Source organism: Thermochaetoides thermophila (assembly GCF_000221225.1).
Source record: "Thermochaetoides thermophila DSM 1495 unplaced genomic scaffold scf7180000011822, whole genome shotgun sequence".
Classification (NCBI taxonomy): domain Eukaryota; kingdom Fungi; phylum Ascomycota; class Sordariomycetes; order Sordariales; family Chaetomiaceae; genus Thermochaetoides; species Thermochaetoides thermophila.
In genome coordinates, this window is record NW_006383038.1 from 3,017,449 (window position 1) to 3,044,470 (window position 27,022).

The window sequence follows — 27,022 nt, forward strand, 5'->3', positions numbered from 1 at the left end:
TGTAGGAGTTAACCCTTTGTCATATTGTGGAAAGCCCAAGTGAATATTATTCAAGTTGATTCATTGTCAGCATCATCGGCATCAGCGCTTCCTTTGTCCGCCCGAGTCCGAGTGCGAGACCACTGCAGGTATACTATCACTATCCCCATCATTGATGACATCAGATATCGCACGAATTATCACTTGCGCTGCATACGCTGATCTCAGCATCGAACGACCTGCTCATAAGGCTGCAGCCTATCAGCCATAACAGTTACCGATGTCAATCATCACTGTCGAGGTCATCGATGACCAAATCAGAAACTAGATCCTTCATTAGCCGTACCTGGCAAGGCTGGCATGATTGAGCCCGTGTTCGCCCTGCCAAGGCTGCAACAAGGTTGCGGCCCGGCTCGTATATATGCATATGTGGTGTGCGGGCCGCACCGCTCGTGGGGCTATCTACCGGCAGGTTGTGAAGTTTCATGATGAGGTTGAGGATATAAAATGGGTTATGGACGGTGAGAGTTAGGCTTCAGCGGTTGTTCTTCAGTAAATCCGAGTCTTCTCTTATCCACACTGTGACACACGTTCAATCCACTGACTTCAACCGTAATGCTTTTAAAACTTCTCTTCACCTTCATCACTTTCGCTCTCTCAGTCGCAGCGGACGAAGACTACAACCCACCTCCTCTGCCGGACCTCCTTCCGTGGGAAGTCACCTACTTGAAAACATGGAGTCCTTCAGGCCGTCCCGGAACCTATCCGTTCAGTAACATTGAGCTTACCATCCGGGACCCGAACAACCTCACCCTAGGCTGGTTCTATGGCGACCGGAGAATCGGCTGGGGCCCATCGTCAGCCAACTGCTCTCTCAAGTGGCTTCGTGACATCATTCCCAGTGAGGGGTACAACGGGTCGATTGGGTATTTAGACAAGCCTTTCGCATGCCACCCCACAAACGGTGTTTGGGAGGTGTCCTATCTCCCAACAACCAAATACCCACTGAGCGAGTTCAATCTCAAGTTTGCTGCATGGTTCGTTGTCGTCCTGAAAACCGGCGGCCTCGAGCTCTTCAGGTGGGAGGGAGAAGGCCGCTTCGCGTCTGGTTTCAGGGGTATCTATGAGGAGGGGGATAATATGGGCGGTGGCGGCAGCAGCAGCGGCGGAAGTAGTTACACGCTGCGCCCTGAATATACACCAGTGAAGATCCAGCAACACCTGGTTCGCAGAGCCTGTCTGCACGGAAACTGCATCGGCCATTATTACCCGCAAACCACGATGACGACGGCCACAGCCACGTCCAGCACGCCGAGTACAACTAGTGCTACCCCCGTTAAGTCTACCACTGAGCCCGCTCCCATTTACTGTCGCCGAAGGAATTGATCTAAAATGTTGATGGTTCATGTCAAGCAAGACAGGTTGGCATGTTGCTTCTCAGCTGAGCTTAGAAGAAATAAGAGGGATCTTATCGTGTCATGCTAAGCCCAATAATAGTGCTAATTTGAGATAAGCTTGGCATGTAGCTCTTATCGCAGAGCACAATGACATTACGTCTTTCTCTGGTATATATTATCATTGGCTTTTGGTACTCAAAAGAGAGTATGATAAGCTGTACCGTGACTGCACATGGAAGGCAATCGCTTTAATGCTAAAGCGGCTGGTGTGACTTTGACCATGCTGCTCTTTGCTGTCATTGGCGCCTTTGGTCCGAGTAATAAGGGCAATAACTTGCTCACAATGAGATGGTTTTATCTCAGGTGTAGTGACTTGGTGACCAGACTGCAACTGACCTGCAGTTACGACGCCCTTCACTGACACCTGTGCTTGGCATACAGACCCCGCTTGATAACTTCGATAATGACTCAGTCTTTGTGAGACAGAGACCGTCCAACTTGAAGCATCAACTCGAAGCTCCCAACACACTTTACTTTCCTTACCCCATGCGCTATCTACCTACCTTCTCAATTCCTCGACCCAAATCTCTTTTCCCTCATCCCCCACTCTCTCACTCAAGATGTCCTCCCTAGAACTAGACTTCCTCACAGTCGATGTCTTACCAACACCCGCTTCACCGGCAACCCTCTCGCTATAACCCTCCTTCCCTCAGGCTCCTCTCTCCCCCAGCAGACCAAACAACTCCTTGCCCGCGAATTCAACCTCTCCGAAACGCTCTTCCTGTACCTACCCTCCGGGTGTAACTCCGCCACTCCCCACACAACTCTTCCGGACAGTGTGATGGCATTAAGAGCGGACATCTTCACCGTTGAAGAAGAGCTGCCGTTTGCAGGGCATCCTACTATTGGAGCTGCTTGGCTCATCAGGAAGTATCTTGGTTGGAAGAATGTCCAGAAACTGGTTATCAAAGCAGGAGAGATCCCGATTCAGGAAGTTGAGGGGGGGGGTTATTAGGGCGGGTATCCCGCATGCTTATCACATCCACAATCACACTATTGGCTCTCTGCTCACACAGAAACAAAATCGAAGTGGTAATGGGGGCCCTACAGTGCAGGAGATCGAGTCCGTCCTCTCTCACGACCAGGAGACTCGGGAAGCAGAGCTCCAAGCGCCGGCAGTTAGTGTGGTGAGGGGGTTGACATTTCTGTTGGTGAGGCTACCTAGCCTGGAGCATCTCGCTCGTGTTGCAGAGGAAGGAGGGAATCGCATTACCTTCGGAGGGGGTAGCTTGCTGGATGAAGGGGAATGGGGCACTGGTTTCGTCGCTCGGTACTATTACGTCCTGCTTGACGAACTGACCTGCCAGAGAAACAAAAAAGTCTATAAAGTCCGATCTCGCATGGTTGAGCTCGGGTTCGAGGACCCTGCTACCGGGAGCGCGGCGTGTACTTTGGCGGGATACTTGGGTTTATCGGAAGTCAAGGAAGGGGAGTTCAGGCTGGAGGTGGTGCAAGGAGTTGAAATGGGGAGAAGGAGTGAAGTTGTGGTTGATGTGGATGTGCAAGCTGGGGAGGTGAAAGAGGTTTGGCTTGGAGGGAAGGCGGAGGTTGTTATGAGCGGGAGAGTTATACTTTGAAAGGTCGGAAAGTGAATGGAAGAAGGCAAAGGAGGGAAGTAGTTCGGAAGGTTTGGCAGTCAGCTAATGACGTGAAAAACTAGAAAATTTGAACTGTTTTTAGTGAATGCAATATCACTTTTCAGGAATATTGTGGCAAAAAGAATCTGCACAAAGCTTGGTGATTGATGAACATGAGCAAGTCAACAACTTTCATTATAGCCCAATACTTAACCTTATCGATAAGATAGATTATAAGATAACTCGCCAAGACCTGTTCTGATTGGCGTTGCTGCAGCAGCCTGGCTCGTGCGAGACGCGACAGCGACAAGCTGCAACGTGAAGCCAGCAGCAACCGAAAACTGCTGGACTCGAGACCACACCAACCTCAATTCCATCGCCAACGGTGAAAATGCTGTGTGCACGTAAGTGCTCGATTTGCGTGACTCCAATAAACCAGCTGCTAATTGGCCATTCAGTATCGGGCGAGATCCCTGAGGAGCCCGTCGTGTCCAAGAAGACCGGTTTGTCTCCTTCCAACCATCACGAAGAGAACCCCAAGCTGACCGATTGACCGCTAGGCGTCCTCTTCGAAAAGCGCCTCATCCTGAAGTATCTAGAAGAGCATAACAATATCGAACCTGGTACAACCGAAGAACTCGACCCGGAGACCGACCTTCTCCCCATTAAAACCTCCCGCGTCGTGCGCCCGCGCCCCCCCAACTTCACCTCCATTCCGTCCCTGCTTAAAGCCTTCCAGGACGAGTGGGACGCCCTCGTTCTCGAGACATACACCACACGCGAGCAGCTGGCGCGCGTGCGCGAGGAGCTGGCCACCGCGCTGTACCAGCATGATGCCGCGGTTAGGGTGATTGCTAGGTTGACACGGGAGAGAGATGAAGCGAGGGAGGCGTTGGCTAGGCTGACGGTGACGGGGGCTGCACCAGCGGCGCAGAATGGAGAGGCAATGGCGGTTGATAGTGAGAGTTTGTCCGAGGGGCTGGTTGAGCATGTTAATGAGGTGCAGCAGCAGTATGTTTCTCTCACACCTGTTCTTGGAAGGATGGTGCTGACTCGACAGGTTAATGAAAACCCGCAAGAAGCGCCCCATTCCCCAGGGCTGGGCCACCGCCGATGATGTGGCTGCCTTGCAGCAGGTGGCTTACACCGACCTCAATGTCACGCAGGCGTCGTCGCTCGATCTCGAGAACGAGTGTGCCGCGGTTGGCGGGCTGGATGGCAAGTTGGATATCTACTCTGTTGTGGCTAATAAGGTGGAGCGCACGCTCGACATTGGCGAGCCGGTTACCGCGACCGAGTGGACTGGTACCAAGGTGGTCATTGGCACGGCCAAGGGCTGGGTCAAGGTTTATGATGCGGGTCGGGAGTCGGCCACATTCCAGACCCATGCTGGCCCAGTGACTGGGCTGGCTGTGCATCCTGGCGGGAGGATCCTTGCGTCTGTGGGTGTGGATAAGAGCTTTGTGTTTTATGACCTCGAGACTGGGGAGAGAGTTGCTAGGGGATATGCTGATGCCGGTATGTTACCCCCTTATTTCCCACTTTTAGACTCTTATGCTAACGTTGCCACCAGCCCTAACAACCTGCGCCTTCCACCCCGACGGAAACCTTTTCGCCGCTGGTACGCAAACCGGCCACATCCTCGTCTTCCACACCACTACCCTCGAACAAGCCGAGTCCTTTCCCCTCGGTACGCCCATTCAAGCCCTCGCCTTCTCCGAAAATGGCTTCTGGTTCGCCGCCACCGGCAAGGGCACCTCCAGCGTCACCATCTTCGACCTGCGCAAGTCGGGCGCAGCGGCTGCCGTCAAGGAGCTGCAGACTGGTGAAGTTCTGAGCATTAGCTGGGATTATACCGGGCAGTATCTTGCAACCGGCGGAGGTACCGGTGTCACAGTGCAGATGTATACTAAAGCGACGAAGAGCTGGTCGGAGCCGGTCAGGTTGGGGATGCCCGTTGTTGGGGTTAAGTGGGGGGGTGAGGCGAAAAGACTGGTTGTGGTTAGTCGTGAGGGAGTTGTTAGTGTTCTGGGGAAGAAGGAGGAGTGAAATGAGAATGTGGCTAAGGAACAGGATCGGGAGAAGAGGATAATTTCAGAGGTTTTCTTTTCTGAAGGAAGACATGATATTCTGGAGAAGTTGAGATTCAGGTGTATCATATCTGGTACTTGATTGCCAAACAGATTAAATTTGCTTGGGACGGCGCAAAATTTACGGATACCTAATGAGGTTAAGATCTCAGACTGGCTTCCGCTAGCAGTGTGGTGTTTGCTTGGAGATTAGCAACCCCGGCAGTAATTAATCAAGAAATTCAAGTGGAATGGTTGTTTCTCCAAGCACCAGTGTTACTGGGTAGAAAGTTCCCGTACTCCTCTAACCTCGGTTCCTGTGACTTTCGCTATGCTTCTAAAGAGCTGATAATCCAGAAGCCGGGTGAAGGTTCCTGGGTCCTGTAGTTCTTCCATTCCAGACGTTGTGGTTGGAAAGCTTATAGATAGAGTTCATGACAGTGCCCATTTGCTTCGGACTTGGGACTCTTGCCCTGTAACTGTCTTCCAATACCAGGAATACTGAGTGAACGGTTTCTCATGTCACACCAAGACTTGCCGCCGGAAAAAAGGGTGCGTGGATTCTTGAGTTGATAACAGTGTCAATTAGATGTTTTGGGAGGAATGAAAAGCCAACTAGGCTATAGTGACTCGGTTTCAACTTGAGTTTGCAGGCTCCCAGAATCTCTAGTTCCTGTAGATTTTTCGTCTTGGTAATGCAATCTAACAGTCGGGATCTTGATAGGATAAACATGACTGAGGATTCTATCCTTAGTGGTACAAATCGCATGAAACGTTCTTGAAAGATAGATGTTTCTAGCCAGTTGATTACATATTGCTTGTAAATCAGCTGAACTCATGATAAAAGTCTAGGATCTAATTGGGAATTCGGACGTCGAGTTGAATTTCCAACGCTACGTGACTGAGCTACAGCATCGTGGGTCGCTGCAAAAAGGTTTCACTCCTATGCCCTTTGGTAGACAACTCGTCTGGCCTAGAGGGCCGCGAATCCACTTGATTCACTTTGCCATTGATCAGTTCCCTTTGTTTCCACATTAGCAGGATCACAGATAACATGGGAAGTTGTGCTAGTAATCGTCCAGAACATGCAACCATTCGAGCATAAACAATGAGGTTGAGTTCGGACCGTGAAGGAGGTTGATTGAAGGAGTATTTTGATGTTTCCCTTTCCGGCACCACCTGTCGCCACCTGCCAACAGCCGTCTTGTAAAACTGCCGGCACTGCGCTGCGGCTGCAGGTGAAGCCTGGCACCGTGCGATCACAGTCGCTCCACCGTCCCACCACCGTCCATTCAGTCCGCATCCTGTGCAGGAAGGCGGCAACGCATCCGCCGACGACCGAAGCCTTCAACCAGAGCTGCGCAGGAAATTAAACATCATTTTCCTTCTTGCATTGCACACGTCACTACCCTTACTCTCGATTCCTTCCGCGCCTCGATTTTACGCTCTCGCTTTCTGCATTATGATAGCAGCAGAGAGCACGCGATAAAGGCTGTCTGCATTGAAGTCGCTTCCCATCGTTCTTTCGAACCTTTTGAGGCGCCTTTCACGGTTTTTTCGAGTCTACTATCCGCGACCAGGAGTTGCGCTAAAGGCAGACTGCCACGTGCCCACTGAAGTCGAATCTTCTGCCTGAAAGCAAGTTTCCTTCTTTCAATTCCTGCACGCAAGTCATGGACCCCTTCGACCCTGACATCGATTACTTCGAAGACGAGCTCGACGACGCCGACTTTGCCACACTCGAACAGGCAATCGCCGAGCAGGAAGAAGAGGACGACTCACAGAGCGAGCAAGAAAATTACGGCGAGGACGAAGAGGAGGAGTTTGAACCTGAGTGGGAGGTCCGCAGAATACAGGTTCCTCTGCAGTGGCACGAGGAGGAGCTTACGGAAGACACAGATCTCTCACAGGGCGAGGGACTTTCAGAAGAAGCCGAGAACTCAGAAGAAGAGGAGGAATTCTCACAAGAGGAGGAAGGTTCTGACGAAGAATCGCACGCCGAAGAAGACGACCACGCCAGTTTATTCTCCGACGGCTCTGACGACTCCCTCTTCGTCGATCAAAGCGACCACCACGCCGAAGGCGAAGCACTTCCCTCGCTCGACGAGCTGCTGCCCGAGTTTCGCGAGGAGCTGGCCCGCACTAGAGAGGTGATGGCCGAGCCGGAGCGCGCACGCTCGCGGCCTGCCGAGCAAGCTCGTTGGAGGAGAGAGCCTGAGACTCGTCCTCAGCAAAATAATCGGACACAAAGTGGAGGGGCCCGGCACAACGTTCGCGTCATTGATGACGAGCTTATCGAGATAGAGATTGACCTGCGCGGTAATGGCGATGGCAGAAACAGGAGTGGTCGGAGCGAGCCCATCGTTATTGATTTGACTGGGGAGCCTGATTCACCCCCTGCCCGCCCGAATCGCCCCGCGCAGAGAGCCCGTCGATGGGTCGGTCGCGCCGCGCCTCCAGAGAATAACAACAACAACGCCAATCCCCCCGTGATCGACTTGACTCTGTCCGACGACGAAAACGACCGTCAACCTCCTCCCCCTCCGCGCCCGCTACCTCGCAATCCCCCCCCACACAATCACAACAGTGATAGCAACAGACAACAGAACAACAACAGTCACATGCTCAACCTCCCCCACCCCCGCGACTTCATCGACCTCGCGAACGAAGCCGAAAATGACCACGCCATCCAGGACCCACTGTATAGGACCATGAGCCGGATGGCGCGGACATTTGATCTCATTCATCGTCTCGGTGGGGTGTGGGGCCGTCAACCACAAAACGTGGACATCCAGCTCATCAACCCCGTCGCTGCGGCCGTTGGGGGGATGAATAACCCCCTGGCGGGGAACCCTCCTGTGTTTAACTACGCTGCTGCCGGTAACAATAGCAGCAATGCAGGGAACAATAACAAGAATAACTGGGTTGCGCCACCGAAGGCTAGAGCGGGGTTTACACGAGATACGGGTGATGAGGAGATGTTCAAGGAGCAGATGATTGTTTGTCCGAGCTGTGAGGAGGAGCTGAAGTATGATCCTGATGCGAAGGACAGTGGAGGGCCTCCAGCGGCGAAGAGAGTCAGGACGAGGAAGGACAGGGAGGAGCATTATTTTTGGGCGATCAAGGAATGTGGTCATGTGGGTTCCCTCACTTTCTACATGGGTTTGGTGGGAAAGGACTAGGCTGACAATGTCGACAGGTCTACTGCCGCGAGTGTTTTGACAACCGCCGCAATGCGGGCAAGGAGATTAAAGAAGGCGCTGCAGGTTCCAGCTCAAGTGCAGTTCCTCGGCCGGTCGGCTTCCGCAAGCAAAAGGATCGGAATGGGAGAGACATTATATGCTGCGCTGTGCCGGATTGTACGAGCGACGTTGGGCCGAAGGGGAATTGGGTTGGCTTGTTTTTATGAGTCTCTTCTGCAATGGAGACTATACAACCGACACCAAGAGCTCGAAAACTGGACGGGTTGAAGAACGAGAGCCTAGGGACGTGGATATCCTATTGCCCCGAATATTCGTATTGTATGGGCAGAGTTTTAAGTTGCTTGCCTACTTGGCTCGGATTTGCTTCGGCTTGCTGACTCCCCGAATGCCTTTGAGCATGAGGCAACTCATTATCGACTTGATTGGCCTCGTCGGTGGACATAACATGCACGAATTTTGAAGGAGGGGGAGGTTTGGTGGTGTAATGTCTGGTTGATGTCACTTGACTTGAGTTGTGATGATACCTCCTCCTTATTCCTTACCCTTAGGCCATCTGCCTTGTGCTAGACGGTCTTGACAGTATACATATTCACCCTGCCTACTCGTCTACATACCCATGGTTGATACTGGCGTACTTATGGATGCATGGGTGGAGGATTGGCCGGATGGGAATAACGGGGTGTATAATGGGATGGGATAGAGGACGGCGCATGGGCGCATGGCATGGCATTGGTTCAGGAGGTATAGGTTTCGGACTGAACTGGAGGGCTTGTTGTGATTTCTTTATACTTGTTTGTTTTGTCTGGTGTTTGTTATACAGCACACTGCATTGACATTTGCATTGACATTTCATCCTACAGAACAGTTACACTCATGAGCATGAATGCAGGCGTGGTTATTTTCAGGTGGCCTTCATTTTCTTTGCCATTGTTTTCTGACTTGGGTTGAAGTAAACTTTCGTCCTGTATGCATGAGGGGACAAGGCTTGTAGCTTGTGAGGAGCAAGACACATGATAAGGGATTGAGATGGATGAGATGAAGAGATGGAATCATTTACTCGAGCCATTTTGGATAAGATAGGATGGCCAGGGGTGCTGACCACATTGCTTTGCTGCGTGCTTGCATGTGTTTGTGGGGGGGGGGAGGGGAAAAGAATAGTCTACAATTCACTTGGGGTGCCGCGAGGTCGACGGGCTTCAATAGGGGCAGCCTTCCTGGTCAGGGACAAGAGAAGTCAACCGACTCCTCGACTGGAACAGACATTACTCAACCTAGCTCAACCGAATTGCCGAGAAAAGATGGCTTTTCTCGTCTCCTCACTGCTGTCTTATCTGCCAAGAGAACGTCAACTTGGGGATCGGATCATCGACACCCCGAGCTAGAAATTGTGCCTCCCTGTTGACATTGAACCGATTCTAGGGCTATATCTCCCGTCCATCTGACCGATTTGCCTACTCTATGGTCACTGCAAGCACAAGTCCAAACTAAGCAATGAGTCCAACCAGCATGCAGCATAATGATTCCCGCTGCCCCTCTCAAGCCCCTTCTTCCAATGTTTTGCATGCATGCATTCAACTTAAGTTGGACTTCATAATTGTTTCCTTACCTAGTCACTTCTAAACCTATACAATATTACGTGATATTCGGGAGAATACCATACAGATGGATGGTCTTATGTTGTTGCCTTTGCTCCATTTCTTCGCTACTTGCTTGCAAGATAGGGATCGCCTTTCGGTAACTAGACTGGATTTTTGTTTTACTGCCTAGGGAGGAGAGATGTTGCTTTAAGGTACTTGTATGTTCGTGCCACGGAGTAGTTCATGATACCGGCGTGAATGCATTAACTGATACTTCACTGTATGTGTGGTGAAATGGTGCTCTCTTTGAGATTATAATGCCCTCTGGACCATGCTTAAGACCTTTCAAGGGTCTTTAAACCTCAAACCCTTTTTTTCAAAGTTGGTCAGCCTCTTTAGAACAAGACGACATAGCGGCATGTAAGAGACAAATAGTTTGGAACGGCATGCTCAGTCTGACCAGCTATAGACAATATCATTGCTGATCCTGAGAGCCAGACACGAGTCATGCTTCAGTTGTCACAACTTCCACGTAAATTTCAGTTACTTTGAAAGTGAAAAACCATAGAGATCACTCCCCATGAAAATAAGTCATTATTCATCCATCATCAGCGTCATCGTCATCTGGATATCCAAGAAACATGAACCACCTGTTCATCTGATCGATCAATTATCATGCAAAACACAACAAGTTTGAAAAGCCAAACGCAGCCAAATTCCAATAAGATATCTCCCATCCAATCCCACGCAGGGTATCATCAATGCCTTACCTCAACTGCCTCCCTCCCAACCATAATATCCACCACTCCCATTCCAATCCCGACCCCTGATGTTCTCCCCATAACACTCCTTGATCTGTCCCTCTCCTCCTCCCGTTCCCTGTCCCTCTGACTCTCCCTAGAGACACTCGGCCTCAACGTCCTCCGTCCCCTCCTCTCCCTCTTCTTTTCCCCTCCTGCTCTCTGGTAACTGGCCTGATTCTGATAATCAACACCACTGAGATTAGGCAACGTGATATACTGCTCTGGATCCAATGGAAACAGTTGCTTAAATATGGGCTGTGATCCTACAGACTGTTTTTGTAGCCGGTCTTCTAGGAGTTGGTGAAGGCGTTTTGTGGTTATGCCGTGGTAGGGTTGTTTCGTTTGTGGAGGAGACGGCGGAACAGGAGGGTCGCTGGACAGGGCGTCGGTCGTTCCGATGGTCGCATTAACTGAGCTAGGATGTTGCAAGTGTGAGTGGGATGGGGAACTAGATCGAGAGACGGACTTTGATCTTCCAGATTGTTCAGACACCATCATACTCCTCTCACCACTCCTCCCTTCACCCTGTCCCGGTTCTTGCCCAGGAGGTGAGAGAGCCTGCCTCATAACCTGGCACAACGCGGCAGTCATATCATCACTGGTGGAGCTTTCAAAACCGCACGCGGCAAGTAGGTGCTTCGTGTAGTGCTCTGTGCCGGGCGGGGGCTGCCAATCGATGTCAGAGAGCTTTGCGCCGCCGGCAGCGCAGCAGTCGAGGACGAGGAGGATGTCAGCAGGGGTATGCAGGATGATGTCGCGGAGGGAGGGCCAGGAGAGGGAGGCGACTGGTTGGTAGCGTTCACTGGACATCAAGGTCAGTATAGAGTTCAAAAACTTCCAAAGGGGGCCAGATGGGGTGAGGCAGGATTGAAAGCCAGGTGATGAGAGTGAAGGATGTAAAGGGGGTGGGGGGGGGGGACGAGCGGCTGATAATGAAAACAGGAAGGGATACTGAATGCGTGACACAATGAGAGAAGCAAACGAACAGGACAAAAGGACCAAGACACAAGATATGTCTCAGGGGGCACTCACTACTTCTTCATCAACTCCCTCCACCTCCCCTCCCCACACTTTTGACACCCCTTCCCCGTCATCAATGCAGCATACAACTCTGCGGCCGCCGCCTTCGCCCACTCCAAATTATCCGGATGATCATGACTGCTAAACACCAACTCATTGTCATCATCCAGCGCGCCATGCCCATGATAATACACAATTAGCAGCGTATCATCCGCCGCCAGCGAGCAAAACCATCGCAGCTTCTCCTGCACCGCCTGTGTGGGATTACTCATGGGGATGAGAAACTCGTGCACCGTGTAGCCGAAGGATTTGAGCGTGTCGCGCAGGCGCTTCGTTTCCTCCTCGAGCGAGACGTAATCCGACGGAGGGCGCGCGGTGTAGTCTTCTGTGCGGAGGTCATGGAATTCCCAGGTTAGGATGAGAGCATAGACTTGAGTGTATTGGGGACGGGGGCGTTTTCTTGCCAGTCAGCATCTCTCTAGCTTTTGAACCTTCAGGGCAGCTTGGAGACTTACGAATCACGATTCCTCCGACTAGCAGGACTCTTAATCCTTCTCCCAGCCCTCCTATCCTTCTCATAAATACCCACCTCTCTCTCCTCCATCAATCGTCTCAAACTCCCCGTCGAATTCACCCTCCCCACATCTTTCCTGGTATTTCCTCCCAACCTCATCCTCAAGTCTTCCTCCCTAGGTGGCTCCACATCTACATCAAACACCCTCCGCCCCTCAAAACCAGCTACACTACCTGGCCTAGACCTATTTCTTGCGGAGTGCCATTCCAATGCCGGCAGCATCGGGTCAGGTACCAAAACCGGATGTGGTCTGACCTTCTCCGCAAAGGACCTCAGATCCCCTATCGGCGCGGGCGCCGAGTCCCAGCGCCGAACAACCAACCGTCGACGTAACCTCCTCCCAGCACTATCATCATCCCTGTCGGGATCAGGACTTGAATACCCCCCTCCAGTGACAGTCGTCGTGCTACCGTGGTAATCCTCGTCGGCGTCTGCATCGGCGTAGTATTGGTCGGAGTAGCTGTCTACTTCCCTGCTGGCTAGACGGGGGGATAAGACTGGTCGGGAGAGGGATAACGAGCGGGCGCGGATGCGAGAGCCTTGGTGTTCGGGGAGAAGGCGAGGCCCGACTTGTGGAGATAAATAAATTGTTGACGTTGGGGGGAGGGGATCGAGCGTGTCTAGGGTTGGAGGGAGAGGAGGAAGAGGGATGTGTCTCTCGGGAAGATACAACATCTGTTTGAAGGTTTCTCTCTGTTGCGGACTCATAACCTCCTCCCTTTCACGGTCCCGATGCCTCCGACCTGGAGATGGCGACTCTGGCCTCGATCTTGACGACTCCAAGCTCGATATCGACGGTCTTTTTGCCCTCTCTTTTTCCCATCCTCTTTCCCTCTTCTCATCCCTCAAACTCTCCCATCTTTGTCTCCTCCCCCCATGCACAACCTGCCTTCTCCCCTGATTTGTCCTTTCCCGTGTCAGAGTCGGGCTTCCTGGCCCAGATGAAGCAGGCCTACGCATCGATATCGCTAACGTCTTACGGTCGCAGCTGTGGTGGCGATCGATTTCGCTAGTATAACCCAACGCTGTACCCGGGCGAGAAAGGGGACGACGTGAACTCAATCTCGGGGTACTTGCCGCACCGGAGGAGAAGTATGCGTCCTCCTCCTCATCGTATGATCGGTCGCCGCTGCGCGGACGAAACTCGCGATCAGAGTGGTACGCTGGTATGCTGCTACTACTACTTGTGAGGTGCGGTATGGCGTAGGGCATTGTATGTGCATCCCAGACGGGGTCATGCGAATGTTGCAGGAGGGGAGGAGGCAGAGGTTCAAAGTCGTAGTCGTAGTGAGGGGGGTATCGTCGGGTCATGGTGCTGTGGTAGTCTCCGGGCACGTATATGCAGATATAGGTCAAGAAGAGATGTCGTTGGGACCGGGAGGCGACACGAGCCTACTCCGTCCTCTAGTCTCACAGTGAACTGCGGCTTGTGGCTGGTGGTCTGGACAGCTCGAATTGTGCAGACGAGACGCAGCAAAGCGAAACGAAACGGTGCGGAGGGGATGGGGATTCGGGGAGGTGGTGTTGTACCACCACACTTCTTTGTCTGTCCGGCCGGATGTATGTGTGTACGACACCACTTTTCTTGCCTAGAAGTAGTGTACGATGAGTGAAGCCGACTGCAGAGGCCAGATCAGACAAGAAGGGCCATGGTGCGGCGTGGCCAACGATGGGGTCAGGTTCAAGTGCGGGGGTGCTGCAACGCTGGCCGTCTTCGTCTTGTCTGACTGTGCCTGTGACGCTGATAAAATGAGACCCTTCCAGCACGCTCATCAAGCCAAATTGCCATCAGGCATCCTTTTGCCCCTGTGTACCGTGTGGTTGACTCGATTTTAGTCGTTGACAAGTAAACCGCCAGCTCAGCTCAGCCGACGCCACATTGAATTGCGTCCAAAGAAACCTTCCCTTCCCTTTTCAAGCAGAGCCCCGAAAAATTGGCTGCTTGCTTCAAATTTAACCACACCACACACCACACATGCAGCTCCAGTGAATGCACGCACGCCCTGGCCTAGTAACGAGACCACTCACAACCCTTGCAATGGCCACTCACGCCGCAGTAGCGCACAGCCCCTACTGCTGTGTCAAAACAGCTACCAGGTAAGGACTTGTTGGAGTTTTGATCGCCTTGTATGCCGTTCTATGCTGCTACTGTAGCCTAGCTGTATTTGTGGAAAACTGATTCCAAAGCTTCCCTCGCTGCAGCATGCAGCATTGTGCAGCCGCCTATGGACTGGCGTGTGGGCATGGTTTGCAATGATGCAGCAGACATTTCTGTCCAGTCATGATCCCGTGTTGTCCGTTTGCTGCCCTACCCAAACCCAACGAAGGTTTTAGGGCTGGATAAAAAGTTCAGGTCATACTTAAAAGGCTTAGTGGACGAGGAGAGGCACAGGAGAGAAAGGGTTTCCATCGTAATTCGGAACTGCGAGTTTGGGAGGTGAGATACTAATCCTTATGTTTCTGGAACGGATGTGACCGAACGGATAAGTGGAGGCGGCCAAAAACGGATCCCTTTGCTCCCACTTTTAAACGATACCGTTTACAAACGGAGTCAGACGGAATAGATCAACGGAAAGTACTCGAAGCAAACATCAGGTCGTAAGAGGCACGGCAATGCAATGCCGTTACGATTGAACTGTGTATCTTTGCTGCGATAAGGTCTATTTTAAGGCCGTCTTGATAGCCTTTCTGAGATACTCATCAGAACTTTGGTAAGGACTGCTCAGTGCTCGGGCCGCAAGAAGTTACAACCGTCCGGACGCTTGGAATGTAACGGGTGGCTTGGTGTAGTGCAGGCAGAGATCGACAATGGGTAAGACGGGTTAGATGATGGCCATTGACGATGTGGGGTGCACAACGAAGTCAATTAATACGTGCAATAATCTCTCTTGGTCCTCAGCGTCCTTGTTTTAAGGAGAGGAAAACCAAAAGAAGTCTATCGTGTCCGACTAGCTTCCTTTATAGATTCTTCTCGGCCATCCGGTTCATTCTTTTTGGTCATGCGGCTGCCAGATATCTCCTGGATTCAGCCACGGGTTCGTGCCGCTCACAGTCATTCTATCTCCGGTGTCCCTTATGTTTGGCAGTCAGGGATACCCATTTTCCTTGGACTGCCGTGTCCGTGTGACATGGAATTACTCAGTATATAGTTGAAGTCTGGAAAACCTCGTACTGGAGGCTGACAATATAGTCTTGCGCGAAATGAGACGGAAGTGCCCTGAAGAACAGGAGAGATGGAGCTTAAGATGGGAGCCAGGTATGTGAAGGGACCGGCCCGAGGCCTATATCACTAACATAAAGTGTAGAGGCAATTATCCTATTTTTACACTTGACATTCAATCACTGATTGCAGCTTAGCCGCAGCTTATCCTGCAGATAACCCGGGAGTTCATGCTTGGTTTAACCTTGACCAACGATAACGGTGGAGTGACAACTGAGAATTTCCTTGTGCTTTTGGATTCGCTGTGTGGAGTCGTGCGGAAGATATCTCTTGCAGCCCTGTTGGTTGTAAAAACGAAAATGGTGAATGTGGACGGGAGTACTTACTTGGGAGTTGCCCTACAGGACATGCGGCCCTGAGGGAATCTGTCAAGCACAACGGGTGCCACAGAATAACAACGCTCTACCTTCTAAACTACACACGCGTGAGGGTGGATGAGCATGGCTCTCATATAAGGTCAAGTGTGCACCTGACCTCAGTGGAGCCCGGCCTGACCGAGGTAGGTCAACGGTTACCACACCGTGGTCACTTGCGGCTAACAAACCCAAAAGCTCAGACTGATCTCCGCGCAATACTGACTCTAGCTGGATCTGGGATTAGGCTAGGTTCTCGAATTGCCTTCCGTTATGGCCAAGTTTACATCCAACTCCTTTGGCACCCTGAGAACCCGAAACGAGTAAGTTTCGCTGCTACAATCACGGTAAAACAAGAAAAGGTAAACCTGACCCTGGAGACCGGTCGTTGGGGGCGAGGAACATAAATGTGTTAACCGTCTTTCACCATATATCTGAGTGCTAACATCTGAATTTGACAGCGATAGTCACCAGGGAAGAATGATCAACATCGTGTATATAAGGATGCAGCTAGCCACCTGCTCGAGAATGTCCATGATGACTCCTTAGTCAGCAATACAGACAGCTTCTTGCCCAAACTGATGATGACAGTGTTGAACATTCTGTAAAAGGACTTCTGTCTCTCAGACTCCATAGCTTGGCCACTATCTTCGAACCCGTCTCAGGGAGCCACGGAATTGGCACACCTGGCATTGTATTTATCGGGTTCTCAGTCTAGCTCACCGAGAACTTGCTCCCCAATTATATTTTGTTCAAACCAGTTTTGTTCAGGGAGATGACACAATATCCTTCAAACTATCAAGGTTTGCGATAAGATTTTCCCTTCAAACAGAGAATTAAGAAATTATATTATCTCTGAACATATCATAACTTGAAAAGGAGGAGGACAGTCTAGATTTATGAAGGGAAGATAAAAGAAGAATTATCTCTCTATGAGAAATGAGGCTTTTATGAATTATCAAATCAAGCAATATCAGAAGGAATGACACTAGTCCAAGATTAGTCCTGACTATCCCATTGACCTAACTCAGCTCTCAGGTAACAGAGCTCTGACAACATTGGTATAGCCATATTCTGTAGCGTAACTCAGCAGCGTTCTTCATTTCATTATTTTGCTCGGTTTGGATCGACTTGGCCATCAGATAACAAAGATTTAACAACATCCGTATAACCATACTCTGCAGCCTGACTCAGCAGCGTTCGACCGTCTTTTTCTTGTCGATCTTGATCAACTCGAGCATCGAATAACAGAGTTGTAACAACTTCTGTTTATCCATATTCTGCAGCCCAACTTAGTGGCGTTTGGCCTTCCTTGTCTTATCTGGGTCAATATCCCGGACACGCATAAGGAGTTCCTTGGCTAGATCATTGAGCCCACAGGCACAAACTATGTGAAATGCAATCTGAGATGGCCACAAATCTTCTGAATAAAACCAAAACCGCTTTCTGATCTGGGAAAAATGTCACAAAGTTGTACCATCACACTAACCCATTCCGATTTTGTCAACAAGTAAAGCAGCTGAGGAGTACAGAAGGAACACGCAGGTGTATAATGTCCCCAATAGTCAACAGAATAGGAGAAGAGAGGTTCTTAAGTCGTTCACACACCTCCTCATACGTCCTGAAAGGGCCACCTGAAAAGTCCTTGAACGAAAGGTATGATCCGCAGGCGTTTACCATATTGGTATTCGGACACCATCGGGTCAAAATATATTGGAAATATTCCTGATTGTATAGCGGAAAAGTCGAATAACTATGCTTTCTTTGTCGATGATAACGAGCTTGCAACGTGCCGAAAGTATGTCTTCGGCATCAAAATCGCAGTTTCATCAAGCTCATCCTCACTGGCTTTGACAGCGCATACATACTGAACATCTGTCGTTTTGAGAGAACGTTTGCCGCAGATAATCCGGGATAGCGCATGGTTGGCAAGCTCCTTGCATCCAGCCGGTTGCCCATTGTAAAGGGTGACTTGGTCTAGTGCAGACAGGGATCGATAATGGGTCAAATGGGTTAGATGATGGCCACTGACGATGTGTAGTGCACAGCAAAGTCAATTACTACGTGTAATAATCTTTCTTGGTCCTCAGTGTCCTTGTGTTGGGGAGAGGAAAGCCCAAGAGAAATCCTTCATCGTGTCCAAGTAGCCCCACTTATAGAATCTCTTTTGCGAGTACCTCGCGGTCTCCTGCGATCTTCAGGGGTTCTCCTCAGCGTGGCAAGGTTATTTAACTCATTCTTGCCAACCCCTCATATTTTCCGGGCTCTACCAATCAAATATTTTTTTGCCCTTCTCAGCTCTTGTGTCACTGGTGTTCTATATATCGACTGTCAAGGATATTTCTTCTTGGACTGTCGTGTCTATGTGACACCCATTGATTCGCTCCATTGCGTATACTCCTATCCAAACCTTTAACCATCTGGCCGCTTTTTCATCCTGGCGATCAAACGCTGCAGCTCATCCTCACGGCAGATAAGAGGACAGCGGTGTCCATATCGTGCGGGGGATCAAGCTTGGAAAGCAATGCTAAAGAATCATCTTCGATGGCTTTTACAAAATTTGGGTCCGAGAGAATAGAACAGGCATGTAGAAGCGCAGTCCTGAGGGCCTCTACTTCGAGGATGAAACTTCCTGCCTCAGTCTTAGTATCCTTCCAGTTGTTATAAAACGTGAAGGTATACTTCAAGAGCTGGCCGGCCAATGCCGATGACGCAAATAAGATCAACCATAGTGATACCCTTGATGCTTTTGTAAGAGTACAATGGGGCGTAACAGAGAAGTATTCGAGAGGGATTTTAGAGATGGCAAGGAATTTTTACAAGGAGAAAAAGATGCAGAGAAGGGCCAACGCTGTGATGAGACTCAGTGGAAAGAGACCTCAGTCAGGAGCCAGACTACAGTCGCAGAAACCAATGTAGCCAGATAAATTGAAAGGCTCCCGTAGGCTTATCAACCATAAGTGCCTTTCAAGTATTTGCTTTTTTTGCTGCAGACCCTAAAGGCCTTTGGGGACAACAAGCCAGGAGGCCGTTCAGAAGAGGGTCTGATGTATGCCCAACCAACCTGACATGATGACGGTCCAGATTCAGGCTGAGTCATAAGCTTAGTATGCTTCACACCGGCAGCAGAGTTCTTGTACTCTGATTCTCCATAGACGCATCCCTATAAGTTAGAATGACCCGAACGGTTCCGAAATGGAGGGTGCCTTGATGCTCAGTGTTAAGTGGCGCGACTCATATTCAATCCACCCATTGGAGATCGTATGTGTGAGGTACAACATAGTAACGCATTATATCTTCATTATCCTTTCAATATTGAAGGACAAAATTCTCTGGTGTAGCTTTTTACAACAGTTTCGCGTGTCTGCTGATTTGATTCACTGTAGTCTCCAAGTGAAATTGGTTCCGTAGATAGCTTCATTGAATTTGGCATCCCTCCTTCCCAAATACTCTTGGATCTGAAGCGATGGCACAGTTGGGGTGCGTTGCGCCTGGTAAAAACTGGCTGTGGCCCGGCAGATCGTCGGTTCGGATAGGCTCCCTCCACTTCGCATTTCCCTGGTCTTTAATCAGCTTAACCCCGACTTCTCCCGCTTGGGGTCAGCGGGTAGAAGCTACGCACGGGGTTTCCCCGAATAAAAAGGTTTTCTCCCGCGTAATGTACTTTAGCAACCTATTTCCCGCCGTCGCCTTGGGTACGACCGAGTACTTAGATAAGAGTAGATAGTGGTCGAAAATCATGCATACACACAGCCGTTAGTAGGTAGTCAGGGACTCTAGACCCACCTACCCCTTTGGTAGGTCTCCAACTTCATCTATTCACACAATTCCCCTTCCCGACTTTCTTCACAACATCAAGTCCTAGAGCCTACAGGTAACATTGTGATACAGGACTGTACATCCTGGGTCTCGAACAGCAGCCATATCTCCGGCATAACTAGCTATGCAGCCTTTCGGAGGGCCTGGTGAAGTAACCTCGTTGTGACTTGGGTAGGGGCCAGCAAGTCAGTTTAAGCAGTCTGCAGCTCCAGTACTCTGTTGATGCAAGTTGCAGAGGCAGCAGCCAGTTCTGGGGCGAAAGTTACCGTTATCTCCGTTTCAAGCTCCGTAAAAACGGTATTTGTTCGTTTACCTTGGCGTAAGACTTAACGGTCAACGTTCTCCAACCAAGAAAAGGTATATGCCGTTTAGTCGCTACCAGGGCTCCGTTAAATCACACACTGTTACAGCGGGGCTGCAAGTGTCAAGTTAGATAAAATTGAATTAAAAGCTTGCCAGAAACTCATATAGCTTGTCAAGGTAGTAAAATCACGCTTGTCTCATACATTCCGCACCAGCAATTTATGCTGGCCATATCCATTAGGTTGATCAGCTTTACGTTATCAGGTATTTAGTCAGACCCCCCCAGGGTAAAGGGTATATACAGTGGACGAAGAATCAACGAGGATAAGCCCTGTAATGTCTATCGTCTATGCCTTTGTCATACCCATAAAGCGGCATGCCAATGTGACCCTCTGATTTGTAATGCCAGAACTGATAACCTATGATGCCCTTTAACCATGCTGTAAGTCCTAAAAGTCATGTCACGTAAAGCCATACCCATACTCGTAACCATTTCAACAGATACCTAATCCTTCTAGAGTAGTCTCAAACGTCGATGTAATGCTATAGTAAACTCCAATTACTCTGTCTTAATCCCCCAAACCTAAACCCAAACTCTCTAACAATGAAAACCATAATGCAGGGGTATCATCCAAATATAAACGCAAATGCAATGCAAGCAAGCAAATGAAAACAAGACGTTTCATCTTCTTCGATCAAAACAAGACGTTTCATCTTCGATCAAATACCCAACAAAACGAAATCTTCATCATCCAAGTTCGGATCTCCATAGTCCGTGGACTGTGATGATGAAAGTTGAGGGTGAACGGTGGGTGACGCACGCCGCCGGCTCGAAACAGGAGGGACAGCCGTGATCTGTTTTGGGGGAGAGCAGGGGATGATTTGGGCTTCCAACTTGCCGCTCGTGTTGTTTTTGCTGTTGGCGATAGTGTTATGATCGCAGCTCGACCCGGTAGTATTAGTGGCGTTGGTGTTGTTGCTATTCGAAGCAGTGGCCTGAGCCCACCTCTCCCTCATCTCCTGCACACGCCTTCTCTCTATCTCTTGCTCTTTAGCCTTCTTGTTCCTGCTGATGGTCATCAGCAGTCGGATGCCGTTGCCGCTGGGTGTAAAGAAGCGGCGTTTCTCTCGGCGTGGAGGAGGGGTTGTAGAATCTGCCTTCTTCTCTTTGTCCTTCGCGCCCTCCTTGTTGTCGTTCTTGTCGAGGACACCGTTTTCCTTATCGGACTCAGGATCCTCGATATCCTCCAACGGGCATCTGACCGGCTTCTTGATAGCTGCTGCCTGATCGCCCTTCGGAGAAGTAGTGCGGTGCGAAGGCGGAAGAAAGCTGTGGAGCAGCCTGAGGTTAGAAGATCCATGTGGGGTGCCAGCGCTGGGTTGATTTATATTTCTAATGATAAAGGGAGGAGGTTTGATTTCCAAAGATCGGCATGGCTTGGGGCGGACAGGCGACGGGATGTCCTTAATCTCCGAATCGGAGTCCGCCGCCACGGCCTGGACGCTAGGCCTGTTGGCAGGAACAACCTCGATAGCGCTTTTCGAGATGCTGGTCTGAGCAGCTGCAGGTGCTTCGATATCCTGTAGGTCCGACGAGGTGAGGGTAACATCCTGCGTGCAAAAGGAGGCAGTCTTGGGCTCTGTAACACCATTAGCATGCTTCCCCAATTTCCCTGAGCCCTCGATATCCCGAAAGTCAGACGACATCAGCTTCAGCTCCTCCGCGGCGACGAGCTCCTTAACGCTCTTAGCCTTGATTGGAGCCGGCCGCTCTAGATCGCTGGCCTCTTGAGTCGATATAAAGAGGTCTTGAGTAGAGAAGAAAGAGAGCTCATTGAGCAGTTTGGTGACTTTAGCATCCTTCCTGCTCGCCCCCTCTAGCTCTCGCTCTTCCTGGGTGGACATGATGTCTTGAAAGGATATGTTGGCAATCACGTCCGCAGCAGTCTCTTCGATGAGTTTGGGCTTGGAATTAAGGGGCGCGGGAGCCGCTGGGGCAGGCTTTGGCAGTGGAGCCAGAAAAGAAACAACCCGATTGCTCTGAATTCTTGTGGCAGCAAACCGATTAATTTGTTTGCGCGAAATGACTGGCTGTTGAGCCATGGGCTTGACAGGTGCAGGATTTGGTGGCTGTCTAACTGAAGCAGCGTTCTGGACAGGACCAGGCGTCTGAGCGGAGGAGGGCTTTGGCGCTGCATTCTTGAGTGTTACTGGCTTTTGTAGCTGCTGGTGGGGAACAAACTGCTGAGGCGCCGTCTTGGAAACTGTGTGTATCTGAAGTTGCTGAACAAGAGAGGGCTTCGTACGGAAACCAGATTGCTTGACCAGAGCGGGTATCTGAGCCGGCTTAGGCTGCTCTGGTACATAATCACCACCTGCAAGCTCCCGAGCTTCCTGAGAAGCTGAGAGGAGGAACTCATCCGCGTGCGTCATCAAGAACAATTGAGTGCTGGTGGGGGTCTGAGGCTCGAGAGACTTGCGAAGAGGCGACGGAACATAAGAGGGAGAATGATTTGGTTTTTGGATACCAGAGCGCGTGTACCTAGGCTGGAGAGGATGCTGCATAGATGAACGCGCATTGAGAAATTGCTGTGCAGGATGAGAATTATCCCGTGAGGGAGAAGAGCGCATGGTCGACTTGATGTTACTGACAGAGTCACATTCTAATCCAGATAATTGCTGCACTCGCTGCTCAGGGTTGGCAGTCTTACGGACAGACTGATTTGTGACGGATTGAGCAGCAAGCTGTGGATTGAGAGAAGTGTAGATGTTCTGTGCCGTAGTAGTGGTAGCTTTGTGTGAGGTTGCAGGTACGATTGTGTTGCTCTGTGTAGTCCCCTCAACCACATTCTGTAACGTAGAAACCCCAGCGGCGACCGTTTTAAGCTCCTGGGAGGTAATAGAACTATAATTGTCAGGAGTGTCTCAAAAGGAGGTCAGAGGTGTCTTACCTCTGGACACGATACTCCATGGCTTCAGGAAGGTGCAGAAGTACCCGGGACTTTGATTGACTGGGGTCCGTCAGCGTTAATTTCGAAGGATTGACAGGGCAGCGAAGCCTTACCTCTGGAGACCACCAGGGGCTGGGCCGGAGTGCTGACCTCGGCTGGACGGCGGTAGCATGCGAAGCGCTCGAAAGTTATTGTCCTCAGTGGCATTAAAAGCGTCATTACCCTGGTGATTATTATCTAAAGCCTCGAGGCGTAGGCGCTTACGTGCTCTGTACTCCTCCATTTCATCCTCTTGATTCTCCGCACCATCCAGCTCCATCTCTGTGTGGGACTCATTATTATGGTTAACGATTGAACCTGAAGCGTCGCGCTTCTGGCCCACGACAGGACCCCTGATGAACTTTGTTATCACATTCTGGCTCGGGCGAGGATCAACCAGTGGCAAGCCCTGGCGCTTCCTCTCCAGCAACTTTGCTTGTTCTTGCTGTTTTTTCTTCTCCCGCAGGAATTGGGCTCTGTTCAGCCTCTTTTCTTGCTCTAACTCCTTCCTAATTCTTTCTTGCTCAAGTCGCTCAAGCCGCCGCTGCTCCTCCTTGGACATCCGAGGCTGGCGATTCTTCTGGCGATATAGTTTCTGTGCCTGTTTAGATGTCATGGGAGGATGGCTATCTTTGCCATCATGGGGACGTGACATGAGCTGTTGAATGCTTATTGGCATGGGGATGACGGTGAAGGTCTTTTGGTCCGGAGGGACCGCCGCGGGTTGTTTTTTGGGCGGCATTGTGTCAGAAGCTTGCGGATAACGCACGCGCTATTAAGGATAATTGCAAGTCTAGCCAAGCGACAGAGATATTAGCGTGGAGAAAGAAAATAGTAGGAAGTCTCAAATGACACTTACTCGAAGCGCTGAAGAGGTGAGCCACATGGGATTTAGTAGTGTGGAATATCCAACGACGAGCGTGAGAGAGCGCAAACGCGAGAAAATGAAGAAGAATAGTGAGACCACGTGCAGGACAGCTGGCGCGAGAAAGCATGCGCGAATGAGCGCAATGGAGGCCAGCAGAGCGAAGGCGCAGGGAGCGAGGGTAAGAATTGGTTAAATTTATATACGCAGCGCGGAAGCGCGAGACAAGCGCGTGATCAACAGACGCAATTAAAGTAGATAGATCTGTAAAGATGCGCCAGCGCGGTGAGAATGGAAAACTGCGCAGGCGCGAGAAAATGGACGACGAGGTTGAGGATAAAGATCAGTGGTATTGCGCTGGGAAGAGTGGTCGGAATTTCGGGGACCAGGTAGCAGGAAACAAAGACACGATTGGGTGGACCCACTCGTGTTGTAGCAGTCGCTAACTGTGGGTGACATCATTGATGTGCGTCAGGCAGTGGTCGGGAAGACGGGGCAATCAAAAGGTGACAAACAAATCAAGATCAGAAAACTGTTTAGATAATCTTGACCTCATTCTTGCAATTATATGATAGCTGGTGATAAACTTTCTACTTTGTAATTGTTGACATTTGAGCACTTAATCGCTTGGTACCCGAGTCAAGCAATGGACGAGAAGTTGTGGCTGTGGCTGGTTGTCCTCGCTGCACAAGCCTCCGTTCACCTATTATCGATAAGATGGGACCAAGATAAGCGCAGGCGTCAACCTCCCCCCACATTCACCTCAACATCCAAGTCAACTGTCAACTGACACTAGTTAATTGAGCCTCAAAAAGATCTGACTTCACGGTCCTTCCGTATCAGGCAAACTGCTGTTTTAAACGTGTAGTCTCTGTATCGATCATGATGCCCACGCCAGAGGCCAAGAGATATATATGGTGCTGCTGCGTTGTTCGTCTCAGCTAGCCTGCCAGCCTGTTGTTACCTACTAACGGAGCCTCACTGGTCAACAAGATGACTGCGCCATAATGGTCGTGTTAATACGCACATTCTGGAATATTTACCAGCATCACTGACCATCTAGTCTTTTCAGATTGCAGTGGCCCATCAGGTATGCCAGAGCTGCTGGTGAGAATCTCCTGTCTGTGACTCGGATTTTTCAGGTTCTATACATTGCTAGGCTACACAAAGGTTTATTATGAAGTGTGGACCTATATGCCAGAGTGGCTTTGAGTTTTAGGTTAGGGATTGCTTGCTAGGTTTCTGTTCTGGTGAAGGGCGAGTGAATGGGAAGTTCGAATTGATCTTTTAGTCTGATGTGGCAATTTGTCATGGGTTTTTGATTTTGCAAGAGTGACACTAACAGTCGTCATCTTCCTTTTGCTCTCCAGCTCTCTCCAAGTTGTTTGATGTATGCCGCATCCATTACAACTACTGCCTGTCGTTGCAGCAGCATCAGCATCAAAACACAGCCCTCCAACCTATCTCGCAGCTGTATATGCAGATATCACAATGGAAAACGTCCCACTGATTGCATTGGTCGTCAACAGCTGATGGAAACAACAGATAGCAGTTTTATGGTGAAGATCCTGGTGTATTGTAGATAATTGATGGACTGACCATATCCTCCTTCGTCATGTCTTTGAGCCTCACTCTCAAGTTCGATAGTACCCACAACAGGACACTGATTCCTCTGCCTCGACGGATACACAGTTGAGGTCAATTTTGACCTGAACATCTTCTTCAAAAGGAAGAAAACATTGCTTCCTGTAAAGAATAGAGACGAAACTGCACATCATCAACCTGGAGGGCCCAACACGCCGCGGTGGCGGAGTCATCGACCTCACCCTCGACCTGGCCCGAGCCTTAGCAGAGTTCGCCCACCCGGGCCTCTGATCGCCGCGCGCTGGTCGTTTCGATGCCCAGCCGCCCCCAAGCCGCTTGTGCCCACCCAAACGTCCCACTAAGGCTTGTTTCGAGGAGGCGGCCCATCTACTGAGGTCCCTCCTTCTCCCAGCCCCGGCTAATTTTGACTCCCGGAAGGAGCTCGAACAGTTCGCATGGGATGTGTTTGATACCCTTACCGGGATTGCCGGCTGTTTTTCGACCCGCCCCGGCAGACACACGAAGAGCGCCCCTCTGGTTGTCGGAGGTGCTGGCCACGGCTGGGGGGATCGACCCTGTTGCATGTAAAAGAAAGTGGTGATGTGGATGGGAGTATTTACTTGGGCGTTGCCCTACAGGACACGCGGCCCTGAGGGAATCTGTCCAGCACAATGGGTGCCACAGAATAACAATACTCTACCTTCTAAACGACACACGCGTGAGGAGGGTGGATGAGCATGGCTCTTATATAAGGTCAAGTGTGTACCTGACCTCAGTGGAGCCGGGGCTGACCAGGTAGGTCAGCGGTGACCACACCATGGTCACTTGCAGCTAACAGACCCCATAGTCTATTGCAAGCTTTACAAGGAGGCCAGGCTGAACTTCTATAGGGAGAGGGTTGCCTCGGCCTCGACCCCGGTGGAGTGAGGCAAGATACTGAGATGGTGCATCGGCCATTCAGACGACTGTCTTGGTCGTGGACGGGAGGGTGATCTCAGACACGGAGTGAATGGCAGCTGACCTCGCTACTTAGGCCTTCCGCCCGCAAGGGCCCAAGAGAGCCCTCGTCCGGTTTGGCCCGGCACTCGTCTTCCTTCGACTGGGCAGCGAAGCTCGCTGACCCGCCCAGCGATGCCGAGATCAAGAATGCCATCCTCGGAGCTGCTTCAAACACACCCGGCCTCGACGGTGTGCCCCTGGCGTTTTTCAGACATACTTGGGAGCTCATGCGCCCAGCTGCCCGGGCCATCGCCGGGGACGTTGCGGGGGCTGTTCCATCCAGGTCCGCGCTGAACCTCGTCCAGGCGCTTGTGTACGACGCGGAGACCATGTCGAGGCAAGGCTACCATGGCTCTTGGTCACCCTGGATGTGGACTCGGCATACCCCTCGGTCCAACCGCCGATCCTCCGCGAAGTCCTGACGGATCAGACTGGCCACGCTGGCTGTGTGAGGCAGCAGCCGACTTCTGCCAGGATCGCCGCTTCTCCTTCCGATGGGTGCAATCTACTTTTCAGTCGGACACTGGCCTTCCGCAAGGGTCCCCATGGTCCCCAATCTTGTTCGTCCTATACTCCCTACCAATCATAACCCCCTCACAACAGGGTCCTCGTTTATGTACATGGACGACC

At 50.8% G+C, this 27,022-nt stretch overlaps 6 protein-coding genes across 6 annotated transcripts; 4 read left to right on the top strand and 2 right to left on the bottom strand.

The window, feature by feature from the left end:
• Positions 1-594: 594 nt before the first annotated feature.
• On the top strand, positions 595-1,365 carry CTHT_0072530 (uncharacterized protein; the record flags this gene model as incomplete). Its single annotated transcript, XM_006697449.1, has 1 exon — positions 595-1,365. The coding sequence occupies one exon, from the start codon at positions 595-597 to the stop codon at positions 1,363-1,365; it is 771 nt and encodes a 256-aa protein (XP_006697512.1).
• A 2,039-nt stretch (positions 1,366-3,404) lies between these two features.
• Positions 3,405-5,062, top strand: CTHT_0072540 (uncharacterized protein; the record flags this gene model as incomplete). The annotated part of the gene is made up of 5 exons (XM_006697450.1): positions 3,405-3,417; positions 3,472-3,516; positions 3,574-4,024; positions 4,074-4,531; positions 4,587-5,062. The coding sequence occupies 5 exons, from the start codon at positions 3,405-3,407 to the stop codon at positions 5,060-5,062; spliced, it is 1,443 nt and encodes a 480-aa protein (XP_006697513.1).
• Positions 5,063-6,755: 1,693 nt separating this feature from the next.
• Positions 6,756-8,264, top strand: CTHT_0072550 (uncharacterized protein; the record flags this gene model as incomplete). The annotated part of the gene is made up of 1 exon (XM_006697451.1): positions 6,756-8,264. The coding sequence occupies one exon, from the start codon at positions 6,756-6,758 to the stop codon at positions 8,262-8,264; it is 1,509 nt and encodes a 502-aa protein (XP_006697514.1).
• A 2,073-nt stretch (positions 8,265-10,337) lies between these two features.
• On the bottom strand, positions 10,338-13,570 carry CTHT_0072560 (uncharacterized protein; the record flags this gene model as incomplete). Its single annotated transcript, XM_006697452.1, has 6 exons — positions 10,338-10,349; positions 10,633-11,075; positions 11,166-11,467; positions 11,698-12,144; positions 12,201-13,002; positions 13,240-13,570. The coding sequence occupies 6 exons, from the start codon at positions 13,568-13,570 to the stop codon at positions 10,338-10,340; spliced, it is 2,337 nt and encodes a 778-aa protein (XP_006697515.1).
• A 7,104-nt stretch (positions 13,571-20,674) lies between these two features.
• On the bottom strand, positions 20,675-23,686 carry CTHT_0072570 (uncharacterized protein; the record flags this gene model as incomplete). The annotated part of the gene is made up of 2 exons (XM_006697453.1): positions 20,675-22,859; positions 23,019-23,686. 2 exons carry the CDS (start codon positions 23,684-23,686, stop codon positions 20,675-20,677), a joined length of 2,853 nt encoding a protein of 950 aa, XP_006697516.1.
• A 2,378-nt stretch (positions 23,687-26,064) lies between these two features.
• Positions 26,065-26,814, top strand: CTHT_0072580 (uncharacterized protein; the record flags this gene model as incomplete). Its single annotated transcript, XM_006697454.1, has 3 exons — positions 26,065-26,068; positions 26,241-26,316; positions 26,427-26,814. The coding sequence occupies 3 exons, from the start codon at positions 26,065-26,067 to the stop codon at positions 26,812-26,814; spliced, it is 468 nt and encodes a 155-aa protein (XP_006697517.1).
• Positions 26,815-27,022: the final 208 nt, after the last annotated feature.